This window comes from Pteropus alecto, unplaced genomic scaffold (assembly GCF_000325575.1).
Source record: "Pteropus alecto unplaced genomic scaffold, ASM32557v1 scaffold13, whole genome shotgun sequence".
Taxonomy (NCBI): Eukaryota; Metazoa; Chordata; class Mammalia; order Chiroptera; family Pteropodidae; genus Pteropus; species Pteropus alecto.
In genome coordinates this window covers 3,635,137-3,648,148 of record NW_006434373.1, presented here as the reverse complement: position 1 = coordinate 3,648,148, position 13,012 = coordinate 3,635,137, and the positions used below count along the sequence as shown (strand labels likewise).

Here is a 13,012-nt window from a genome sequence, read left to right as displayed (position 1 = left end):
AGAGATATAAAAAATTCCAACTAGAGCATTTTATGCTCAGTATGATTTTCTCTTTTGCTGCTCAATGAATATATATGTTATTGCTGGACATCAGGAAAAATGGCAATTAAAGAATACAGTTATTATATTTGATTTTTATATATATCTTTCTGTGAAAATTGTCTTTTTTTTATTTGCATTTTGTTCATCCTCAGTGCACAACAAGGATTATCTGAGGCGATTAAGGGCTTTCTACAGGGAAGGCCTGGGTGAGACCATTTGCAGGACCAGGAGCTCTGCATCTTTGCATAGATTCCAGCACCATATTGAATTTAGCACCATTGGAGCACTAAACCATACTGATTTGAGAACATCAAAGAATGGCTTTCATCAGCTCTGCCTCAAGATAGGTCCAGACCATTGGCAAAGGAGCCTCTGGTTGGAGCATATGAAATATATCCATATGTACATTTAACATCACTTTGTTTATGGGAAATGTATAAATTCTTTGGAACTCATGCTGTTGTCTGACTCAAAGGCTAACTGCCAGAGGAAGCAAGCCTTCACTTGACAATCTGGAATATTGCACAGTTATCTATTTTGAGCAACAGAAGGTAGCTTTGCAAAGAAAGCAAGCCCTGCCCCACTCTTCCCTCTAATTAAAACTATTTCGAAGTCATATTAAATTATTTCTAATTTGGACTTCGATTACATTTCCTCCACCGTGGTTGAGAAGTCGGGGTCGAAAATAGCTGAATTGAAATGCTGACCCTGCGTTTCCTTTTCTCTGGTAAGAGTGCACATTCTCCCATCATCAGTCTCAAGTTCTTGGAGTCATCCTTCACCCTCTGTTTCTCAACTCCTGTACCAATGCATTTTCTAATACTCATGCCGGGTATACAAAGCTTGCAGCAGCTCAAGTGGAGGAACCTAAAATTACTTCCAACTTAATTTTCTTAGCAGTGTTGCATTGTTCTTATTTCCCTAGGTTCAGACCCCAACTCTAATGCTTACTAACTCCGTGACCATGAGCAAATTACTTTACCTCTCCAGTTCTGAGTTTTCTCATCTGAAAAATGGGGATAACCAGGGGACCTGGCTCATGAGATTTTTATGATTATTTAGAATGAAGAGACTAGCACAAAGTTAGTACCCAATAAACATTACCTATAAACAGCTATGACAAAAATCTTAGACATTTTAGAGTTAGATGATCCCCGAGGATTTACCCAAGAAAACCAAAAATTATATGTATGAGGTAGATAAAGTACAAAGCAGTGGATTAATTTCTCCAAGATTTTACAGAGTGTAATGCTAGAATCAATGCCTTATGACTTATTTACACATAGACCAGATACACACATGTGTATAGTCAAACAGGCATATCATTTTGATGGCCTACACTGGTATTCAGGGCAATGACAGACATTATAATTTGGGATGAATGAGCCTCTGGGATGAATGAAGTTGAGATATGTGGATGGAGTTCAAGGAAAGGATCTGTTTATCTCTAGGTTGGAGGATTTACAACAATATAAAGGACAAAATGGCAGGAGGAAGCCCTAGTGAAAGCCATATGCACATCAGTCAATCAGAGTATTAATTAAGAACTCGTTGCATGCAGGCATTTGGATTCCTATAAAATGACAGAAGCGATGATATCTAAGCAGCCCAAGGTGCGCTGTTTGTGAGCACACAGAAAGTGAGAGAAAATACATAAAATGCTGATAGCGCTATCAATCAAGAGAGATCGTAAAATAGGGCAGCCAGTGACAAGTGTCAAAGCAACCACGTAAATAACAATTCTCACATAGAAGAGTAAAGTCTTATGGGCTGAAAGAGTTAAGGACATTTCATTGTGAAAGTTGGGATTTTCAAAACAAATAGAATCCAGACAAGAAAGGGAACACCTTTAATTGAAAGAAAAATTACTACATGATATCTTTTTGGCAGAGATGTGAATGGGTTGCTTGGTAAATATATATTTTTGTAAATATATAAGATAGGAAAGAAAATGTGTACAGGGCATTGAACACCAATTAAAGAGTGTCTCTGAAAGGGTGGCTATTGTTTGGAAGGAGCCCTGTGTGCTATTTTGGAGAAATTTACCTGATCTCATTATTCAGGGTAAACAATGGAACAGAAACTTGACGTTGGGAGTACCTGTTTTGTGTTCCTTTATTCGAACTATTACAGGCTGTGTGCACCCAGCAAGAGTATTAGAGAATGTTTTGGTACAAGAAGTAAGAAAAAGGGAGTGAGGGGTGACTCCAAGAACTTGAGACTAAAGATGAAGGGAGAATAGTGCACTCTGAGCAGAGAAAAGGAAGTTCTAAGCGGAATTTAATTCTGTGGGTTATATTTGTAGTTCAAAAGCTAAGAAGGACTTCTGGCTATCGATGATTGTTACATAAATGATTAGAGTGTTGGAATTAGATGAGGATTCCAGAATGGAAAGCTAAGAAAGGCAGCTTTTCAAGGAAGCTTGAAAAATAGGGATTGTTTATAGCATCTGAGGAAAAAATATGAAGAGAAATGAGGAAAGAACATCTGACCATGAAACTATGCTCAGAGTCAACCTTTGAGAAATATACCTTGAGAAGGACAGACATGGAGATACAGAATAGGTGGTCAGAGAGGAACGTGAATGTAGATGTCCAATTGCATAGAAAAACAGGAGAAAAATTAAGGAGTGCTTGGTAAGCTGGGAGGACATAAAAAATGAATCCAAACCCCAGTGCTATTGACTAAACACTTTTAGGTTCCTATAAAATGACAAGGAGTTTGACTAGCAGATTCTAACTAGTTAACCATATAAAGTGCATTATCACACTACCGTTTACAGTCTATCTCATTCTCTTCTTTGGAAGACTTTAAATAAACCCATTGGGCTCTGCTTGTAGACTTCATGACCTCAGTCTCAGATTGTTTTCAAAAATCATTCAACACATTTCAAGAGGCTAAATACACACCATAACTGATGAGGGGAATATACTAAAAGTCATCCCTCCTGAGTGTCCTGGGGAGGGTTTAATATACACAGCTCTGAGCGGTACTCAGCTACACTGGAGAGAGAGTGCAAAGTCTCCTCCCTCTGCCTGGACCCTTGATCACAATCGATGACTTTCTAACTCTCGTCTGCCAAGCTAAGAGCAACCCATCCTATGGAGTGTCAGTATCTGCGCTGAGATTCAGATCGGCATGAGTGGAATGCCTTCCCCTGAGCCTCAGCATGCTTTCTCAAAGCAGAGGAGCCGGGACATAGATAGGATGGGTACAATTTCAGACCTTAGTCCTTGCTATAATCGGGGCAAGTGTTTTGTTTTGTTTTGTTTTTTTAAATGAAGGTTTCATATCCAACAGACATGCTTATCAGCACTTTGAGGCACACTGTTGCCACTGTAGAAAAAATAGTTAGAGGAAGGGACAGAAAACTGTTTAAATTAGGAATTGTCACTTCAGAGCCTGGACTGGGGAGATGGCTAGGGCCGTGAGAAAACTAGAGCAAGCTCATAAATATATGTAAACAATCATTCTGTGATGGAAATCTACTTTCCAATGAAAATCAACAAATAGGTGGATCTAGGTTAACCTTAATGTCCCCCTCCTCAACACCGAAACCTTCAACCTTGGGAGAACGCACAGTGGAATTTTCTACCCATAAGACTTTAGGGCTTTTCTGGAGCCTTTGCATAACAGTGTTCCCCCTAGCTGAATGAGGAAATTCTATGTTTAAAAAAAAAAAAAAAAAAGTCCTATCAGTTAGGGGCAAATGCTCAAGAATTTGCAAGGTAAATGACTTCCTGGAAATTTTTTAAATTCCTGAAATATTTTTCTAAAGAGATAATGAATAGGTGAAACAAGATTAAAATGATGAAAATTCCAAAGTGTGTTGATGAGTACCTGGAGTTTTACTACATATTTTCTTTACTTTTGTATGTGTGCAAAATAAATTTTGAAATATTTGCTATTTTGATAGGGAAATAGGTAGTTTATGTAGTCTTATATGCATTTCTTTGAATAGTGAGAATGAACATGTTTATTACTTAGCGGTCATTTGTATTGTCTTTAATTTTCTATGCATATTCTTCGCCCTTATTTTAAAATCTGAGGGTAGAACTTTATTTTGATTTGTAGGATGTTTTAAGAAAAATAAAGCCTTTATTTAGTGTATTTAAATGTTCTATATTGTTCTTTTGAATTTGCATTTTTTACAATATTTTTAACATATATTTATTTTTAATGTTTGGATTTTCTTGATGGTTTGTGCCTTTAATGTCACTTTTTGATCATTTGTCTTTAAAAATGTACTGCTTTTAATTGGCAGCAAAATAAAATATTGCGTTGGTCAAAAAAAAAAAAAAAAAAAAATCCTGCCCTGTGACCTCCTTTGCACTTCAGTGCTTCCCAGATATTATTTTATCCAGCTACACTCTCTTGGTATATTAGCCATAATGTGGTTCTCACGTATTTTCTACAGCTGTCAAGGATTTCCTCCACCCCACACTTCTCATTCCAGATACTCTCCTCACCTCCTCCTTCATCAGGAGGAGACACTATTCATGCAGAATTTCTCTGGCACCCCTCTCTTCTACCTCACTCTTCCTCTGTCATCACCTGGCTCTCTATTCCCACATATTCCTCTTCCTCAACCTGAAACCATCTGTCCATATTCTGTTGACCCTGCCATAGGTTCTGAGGTCAATGATTTCTTGACTTGGCAGGTAAGAAATGACTTTCAACTTACCACAGGTAAAACGGTGTCACATCCCTTCTCAGAAACCTACAGTGCTACCCATTGCCTACAAATATTGTCCAATTTCTGTGAAATGTTATGTAGAGTCCTTTAATATCTGGCCTGCTTTACTTTCCAGCACATCCTCCAGATTCCCTCCTCTGGCCATACTCTTACAGGCCACTCCCCTGGACAGAGAGCAAGCTCTTTATATTTCACTGTGCTACCTCATTTGTCTTCTCAGCCAGGCAGGCCCTTCTCAAACTTCTTCATCTTTCAAAATCCTTCTTATCTTGGAAGGCCTAGACCCTTTGGCATCTCCACCATCATGTTTCCTCTATCTCTGCTTTCTCCAAAAACCTGCTCAATTTACCTGTGCTCCTACTTACCCCTTAACTCATTCTGTTGTGTATTCTGATAAGAGTCATTCCCACTTCTTCTCAAAAGTAGAAAATTTTCTTTATTCTTCATTGTATTTCCTTGTGCCTTCCTTATTCAGAGGCCAACCATAAATATTGCGTAACTTTATTTAATTGATACTATAATTGATACTATAAGTATCAATTAATAGTATAAGACACGTTATACTATTGATTTGGCTCTGAGTGTGTATCTTCACTAAACAGTGTTTCTGTTTTGATTTGAAGAGTAAAACTTCTAATTACAATTTACTTTTGAAAAATAGATTACAATTTTTTCCCCCTTCTTCAGATTCCTGGACTCTGTGAACCAGATTCTTCAGAAGTGGACATTTGTCTTGCTTATCAATCAGTCATTTGTCCCCTCCACACACATACAATTTGACATCCCTCCTTCACGTAGTCCCAAACCCTTTGCTGTGCCCTGCTACCTGGACACACATTATATTGCCAGCTATCTGCTGCTTTAGTTGCCTGAAAGTCCAAGTTGTGCCTGATCTTAGATTCCCATGCTCCCTTCCATCTGTTTAGATTCCAGATTGCTCTAACACTAACTGCTGGATTGGAACCTTTTCCACACCTGCAACCACAGTCTCTAATACAATATTCACCCAGCCAACTGAAGACATTGCTGTTGCTTATATCAGAGACCCACTCTCCAGCACACGAGCCCCAATCCATAAGTATATCAGTTTTTAGGTGCTGGCCTTGGTCTACCCAGTCTCAATAAAGCTAAACTTTCCATACAAGGTATTTATATACATAACAGGAAGATCAATTGGGAGGCCCTGTTATGAGTTGATAGTATTTTGTATACTTTCCTGAACAACTAACTCTGTATTGTAATTGGAAAAGTATGATATTTAAAATTTAGGAATCATATATATGTTTCATCAATTACACCATTCTTGCTAATTCTAATTTCAGATGAATAGCAATCACTTCAGAATTTGAAGTTCTCTAGGTAACTCATTCCATTGGGTAGTTGCTATTTTTAATCTATTTATTTTTCTAAATAAGTCACTTGGGATGATACTGATCCTTCTCTCTCACAATCATTCTAAGTCAGGGATGATTTTGCTTTCCAGGGAATATTTGGCAATGTCTGGAGACATATTTAGTTGTCGCACTGGAAAAGTGCTACTGGCATCTAGGGTAGGCACCGGCGATGCTGCTAAACATTCTGCGATGCACAGGACAGCCCCCACAGCAGAGAATTATATATAGCCCAAAGTGTCAGCAGTGCTGAGGTTGAAAAACCCTGCTTCTGTAATGAGGAATAATTAATAAAAATTCTTTGATGCCTCATAAGTACTTCTATATTATTTGGGGGAGGGGAGATGTAAATCTTCTCAAACCCATCATTCATTCTATATAGTTGATTATGAATTGGTCTATTATGGCTGAGCAGCTATCCTGATCATTTTGTCATGGAATTCTACTCAATCTCTTTCCTTTTTTTGTATATAAAATAAACTAGTCAATAAAATTCATCTGACACACACTTAATTGTGTCTTATCTGTCTTCTAATCCCTTCTTTGCTACCCTACAAATTAAATACAAACTCTGTCTTTTATAGAAACTCAAGGAACCTTTTTACTCTTTTCTTATCCATATATACTTCTTTTCCCCCATCGATGCTTCATCAATTTTAAGTTTCTAGAAAAATTCCCCTTCTCTCCTTCAATACTTCTTTACTGATTTTTGCTTACTTTTGTGCTATTATTATATATTTCTTCATTATCGATTTATCTCTTTTGCTCATATACTGCCTCTTTTATTAAACGAAACTCCCCCAATGCTTTGTATTCCCATATTTTCTTGGAAAATTTTTATTATTCAATTTGTGTTTATCTACGATCATGTCAATCCAAAAAGTGTAACAATTTTAGTTTATCACGGTAAATACACAACTTATTTTGTTCAAGGGAAAGACACACATCTTAACTACTTTGTGTTAACTTCAATAGGTTTACCTGAAGAAGATGGATATTCCAGGTTGTCTGTGAGTGGGACAGCGACCTCAACATTTCAGAGACATAGAGAAAGTCACACCACTCAGGTAATGACCCCCAGATACTCATATAGACAATAATAACTGAACTTAAGTTATGATAGGAGATTCACTAAGGTATGACCAAGAAGATTCATTAAGGTATGACCAAGGACTAGAGAAGGCAGTAATCTCATCTTTGCCTTAAGTTTCTTCAGCTCAGCATTCTCTCTCCTCTGTCTCAGCCGAATCCAGGTTTTTACTGGTTTAAAAAATAATAATGTCCAAAGCAAATAAAAATTAATAAATGGTTTTAAATGGAAGATTGTGGACATAATTTATGTTGTGGTATTTTTAAATTGCTGTCAGGAGAATTAAATTTACTGAATGATGTTAATATGTTTTCTTCATTTAGCCTCCACTAAAATGGGAGGTTTTTAAATGACAACACATGGAAATAAAATGCTTGAAGCACCTATGGTTTTATGGCATGCCATTACATATCAGTTATTACCTCCAAATTCTATGTAATCCAAACTTATTTAAAATATAACGTATGATCAGAGCACTGTGAAATCAAAATGAGAGTTCACAAAACTGTTTTGATGTGTTTCAGTGATTTCGCATATATTGCTTAATGTGTTTGGCCTTAAAAAATTCAACCAAATAAAGAAAATTATCACTTCAGGAATAAAAATCACAAGTGTTTTTAGGAAGAAAAAAGAATGTGTATTACATAATTTAGCATTATTTTTGTGTTGAATTTTAAAATAGTATTTTCAAAAATTATCTTCAAAAAGGTAGGACTTTGCATTCAAGGTCATATACAAACAACTATATCAAAGACTTTATTATCAACATATTCAGAGTTAGCCACAGGATCTTTTTTTTTTTTTTTTGTATGAAGTTATAGTAAGTACAACTTTTATTATGTCAAATATCTACACAAAAATCTTTAAAAATCTCAGTCAAGTATCCAGATGTTTTTATGAAATCAACTGTCTAGCTAATGATCAGCTTTCATCTGAATATTTGGCATGGCTTTATTATCAGCTGAGATTTTTTAAAATAACACTGATGAGGTAGTAAGAAAAATCAATAATTTTAATCTTAAAAATAAATCTTACAGGAGGCAATCTGCTGATATCACTTACATTGATATATAGGCACTGAAATAGAAAGAAAATGCTGATTGGTTGCAATAATAGATTGTCCTAATCTCTCCTCTGCTCCTTAGAGATGCATTTACTTTACCTTGTAAGCATTACAGATGCTTTATCTAAGATAATTCATAGGGGACCTTACTTGCAATGAACACTAGTTTGATTTTTATTATAGGCTGATTCCTGTACATTAGAGTAAATGATAGGCCATCTGACATCCTTTCCAGGGCTCCCACTACAATGCAATTCATAGAGAAAAGGGTTAATTTTGAAAGAAGGTGCATAAAATAGGCATCTCTGTAACTATTCCTCTGATCTTTCATAGACTTAGCCAAGAAACAAAAAGAAATGAGAAAGGTCATCAGGAATAATTTTCCATTCTTAGTTCTCAATGGGGGCTTGTTTTCAAATGCAAACATCTCTGCCTTCAATTATCTCACAGTGCATTTTTTCAAAGAAATGGAAAACCAGACTCATTTTCTTCCATGCAAAAGTGTGGGCATTCTCATGGTAGGACACATTCCTCACTGCTGAGAAGCTATACAAGTTATGTGAAACTATGTATTTAATGGCCACAGGTCTATGAGCATAAATGCCTCTTGTGTGACATTTATAGAGGAAATATGGACACATACAAGCATATTGCATTGTAGATTTTCTACTAATGCAGCTGAATAGGAATTCTATAAAATTAGTTCTTGGACTGCTTGAGCATGCATTTGTGAAATTAAATTGTTGACTAAAAATTTAATAATACCTCTTTGAGAATATCTATATATTTTAATTAGCATCAGTGATTTTAATAAAATATCTTTAAGGAAGATAAAATGCATGGGCATTATTGTGGATAAAGAAAACAGTAAATAGATTTAGTAATTTGCCAAAGACCATAGGTAAAATTCAGTCCACAGCTCGAATGGATGTCAAGATTATATATCCTCTTTAGAGAATGAACTTACAATAACCCATTAGAAGGAATGCAAGAATCATTCAACTTTTACATAAAATTGAAAGAATTTTTGGTTCAAAACAAAAATCTAAGTAGCCACGTTATTTATGATTCGTTTTTTAGCTGCCAGTCACATATTTCTCACCTGCCACAGTGAAAATATAAGGGGAGAAACTCCCTCTTCCTCCTTCCTTTGACAGCTAGACAAACACATGAGTTGGGCTCAGTCAATCTATATCACCCGTGGATTATGGAGGGAGAGACATAATGGAAAAGACAGAATAGACGTTGCCACAGGATGAGGGGGCCCATCTGGCAGTCGTGGCTCCTTCCAGCGGCTGCAGATGTCGGTCAGTGTATGTCTGTTGCAGCCACTGCAACTACCTTGGTTTGTCCCATTTGCCTCATCTTTCCTTCTAACTTCTTGTCATTGTTTCTCCTTCCAGTACAACTTTTACCTATTAAGATGTCCAGATTTAGTTACCGCTGCTTGCAAATAAGAATTTTGACTGACACACTAATCTGATTTTATCTTTATTATCCATAAAATTTACTTTGTATCCAAACACTTGTCTTTTACATAACGCATACAAACTTTTTTCTTGATATATGCATAAAACATTTTCTGATAGGGGTAGCACCTCAATAGGTAGTAGTTGTTTCTTTCTTCAAGGTACAGAAGATAGAAAATATAGTTTCTATTCTATAATTGCATAATTTTTATTTGCAAAAAAATGTTTTCCATAAAATTAGGAAAAATTAATTTTATTTAAAATATTTGAAAATAGTGAAAAGTGAGACATTAGCTTGAATATGGCTGTGTTCATTTATACTCCTTATATAGAAGGCTTGGTAGGTCTACGCTGTGGACCAAGATAAAATATTCATGTCTTTCTAAAGCACTTGGCATGAATTAAGCCAACAGTGAATGTGTGACATCATGGAATTCCGTAAACTGGCCCTGGAAAGGGCTTTTGTGGCACATGCAGTATCAAATCTGAAATTTCATAGGTTATAGAAACTACTTCAGATTGTTTTTAGAATTAGACAGCATTTATAAAAATATGTCATTTATCTACTTGCCATGTTATAAGGTATAAAATGTATATTTTTTTGTTTGTGCCATTTGACATGATGCATTCCTTTAAAAGTAACTCAGTGGTGAAAGACTAAGCAGTGAATGAAATACTGAGGACATTTTCCAATCAAGAATGGCTTCTTAGCTTTTGTTGTTGTTGTTGTTGTTGTTGTTGTAATTGTAATCCTCTGCTTACTCAGAAGGCCAGGTAACCTGACACAGGATGCCCACGGATTATAAATAGAGCAAAAGCATGAGCAGCTCAGGATGGGTGTCCTGAAGACAGGAGGGTACCAGATGAGGCTGGATAAAATAAATGCTTAGTGCTTGCCCTTGGCATAAAATTGCTAGTTACACATCTATTTAGGGGTCCACACTTGACATTGAAAAATGAGATGTTTTCTTTTTTCGTTTAAGCATAGTTTATTGTATTTACATTCTCATTTTAACTTTACCAACTTTCACTTTATGGTATTTTATTCTTCTCAGCTCTCTATTCTCCATAGTAATATTGTATGGTTTATGATATTTGATTTTCATTATGGGCATTTATCATATTTCTTGCCAAACTTTTTAAATATTCTTTTGTTTTTTTAACAAGCACAAAATTTTTTATTAATATCTGTCATATTTAAATATTTATTGTAAGAAATCATTAATGGTGCCTGATAAAATAGTGGCAATCCAGCACCCGAGAGCTTAGTGTATATTTAGCCCACTCCCAACACAGCTGTCAATAAAAGCCATAATATAATCAATATGCAATTGATCCACATCAAGAAACAAATTGTTATGTGGTTTGTTTTACTGAATGATCAAAGAAACCTTTTTGTAATGTTACATATCAACGAAATGAGGAATTGCAGGGCACTAAATAAACCCAGTGCTTTCTTTCTATATTCATTTTATTTGTCACATGGACTGCTTTGAAATATATTGTGTCATGGAAAAGAAAGTGTATTCGAAAAAATAACTAAATGTAGATACATTTAATTTAATCATTAAGGGGTAATTCTAAAGCACATGGTAGGAAATAAAAATTAGATAAGCACTTCAAAAGAAAATATGTATGAATTTCATTTATAATCTACAAACAGAAGATCTAGCATAGGAAACTTTCATAAACCTGAGTTTTCCGGGAATCAGTATGCACCACTCATGACTTTCATATTATGTGCAAGAGATAAAGGCAGTAATTTAATTTGATAGTATGAGTTAAATGGCAGCATTTTCAACATTAAAGGGACATATCCTATAAAATATATAGAAACTTGGAAAATAAAAAAAAAGACCAATTCCTATATTTTGTATTTTTTCCTTCATAAAATTACAGCATGCGTATATCCCAAATGTATTCAAATGCATAGAGTTTTCCTGATGAAGACATTGACTATAATCAATGAGGAGAATTCAATCGTAAGAATTATTAAAAGAATAAGAGATCAGAATTGTGACTATGTTTTTAAAGAAGAAAAAGGTCTTAGATATCTCTGCAGGCTCACCTTCCAGACGGGAAAGCTGCAGTTAGCCAACACTATTACATAAGGGAGGGAGTGACAATGCAACTGAGATAATGGGGTTAATTTTAAATTCTAGTTAACTTAGACTTTCAATATTAATTTGATTTATTTTTTTTTAAATTAAAGAAAGAAAAGAAAAATAACAGGTATGAGTTCCATATCTGTTATTTAACATGTGGTTCTAGAAAGTAGTAATTATTTTTCAGATTGATTAAAAAGTATATATGTCAAGCATGCTGCCTGCAATACAATAAGTGCTCAAAAAGTGCTTGGTGTTATTATCATAGTATTTCTTTTTTTTCAAGGTCATTATTCTGAACATCAATTCTGACTCTAAAAGAATAGACACTACCTAAAATATGTAAGCAATTAGACTGAATCAGCAGGATCCAACACTTACCTGGAATTTTGATACAGAATGTCATGTTCGTGATTTTCAAAAACATTTTGTTATGGTATATTATAAACTTAGGGGAAAAAGTGACAGTGATTAGTAAAACGCTGAACTTCAGTAAATCTTAACATTTTGCTATATTTGTTCTGGCACCATATTTCTAGAGAAATATATATTGCAGGTCCTGATCCCATTCCTGCCTGCTGCACTGAGACGAATCCCACCGTGAAGTCAGTGCATAAGCCTCCATTCATAATTGCACTTTCAGAGTTTGTCATTTAGGCTTAATTTGTTCTAGAACCCACTTGTTCATCTTTCTAGTCGTCCAGGGTATCCATAGAATTCTCCTACAATACTGTATTGCAAATTAATCTATTTTTTCCTATCGGCCTTCTTCACTGTGCAACTTTCACATCTGTACATAGTAACTGGCAATATGACAGTGTGGATGATCTTAGCCTTGGTCTCTAATGACACATCTTTGCTCTTGGTGATCTTTCCCACTTCTTCCAAGTCTTGGCCTTCTCTTGATTTCTTGCCTGCAGTCTCCCTTCGAATTGATGATTCAACCAAGGTAAGCAAAATCTTTAACAATTTTGGTATCATTTTCTGTGTTAAAGTTTTGTACTTCTTGTGTAGCCATGATTTTTGTCCTCTTAACCTTCAAATATGATCCTGCTTTCTCACTTTCTTTTTTCACTTTCGTCAGAAGCTGTTTCAAATCATTGCTACTTTCTACCAGTAAGAGAGTGTCTTCTGTATATCTTAAGTTATTGATATT

The 13,012-nt window shown here is 35.3% G+C and overlaps 1 protein-coding gene across 4 annotated transcripts in view; it reads left to right on the top strand.

The window, feature by feature from the left end:
• Window positions 1-13,012, top strand: part of MYO16 (myosin XVI) — a 516,601-nt gene that overhangs the window by 482,544 nt on the left and 21,045 nt on the right. For 3 of the 4 annotated variants that reach the window (XM_006909366.3, XM_015587388.2, XM_025045004.1), the window contains one exon: window positions 7,105-7,196. In XM_006909366.3, the coding sequence (XP_006909428.1) occupies window positions 7,105-7,196 (92 nt within the window). Of the gene's footprint in view, window positions 1-194; window positions 2,179-7,104; window positions 7,197-13,012 lie in introns of those variants that run through there. The other variant, XM_025045002.1, reaches the window with a different exon arrangement.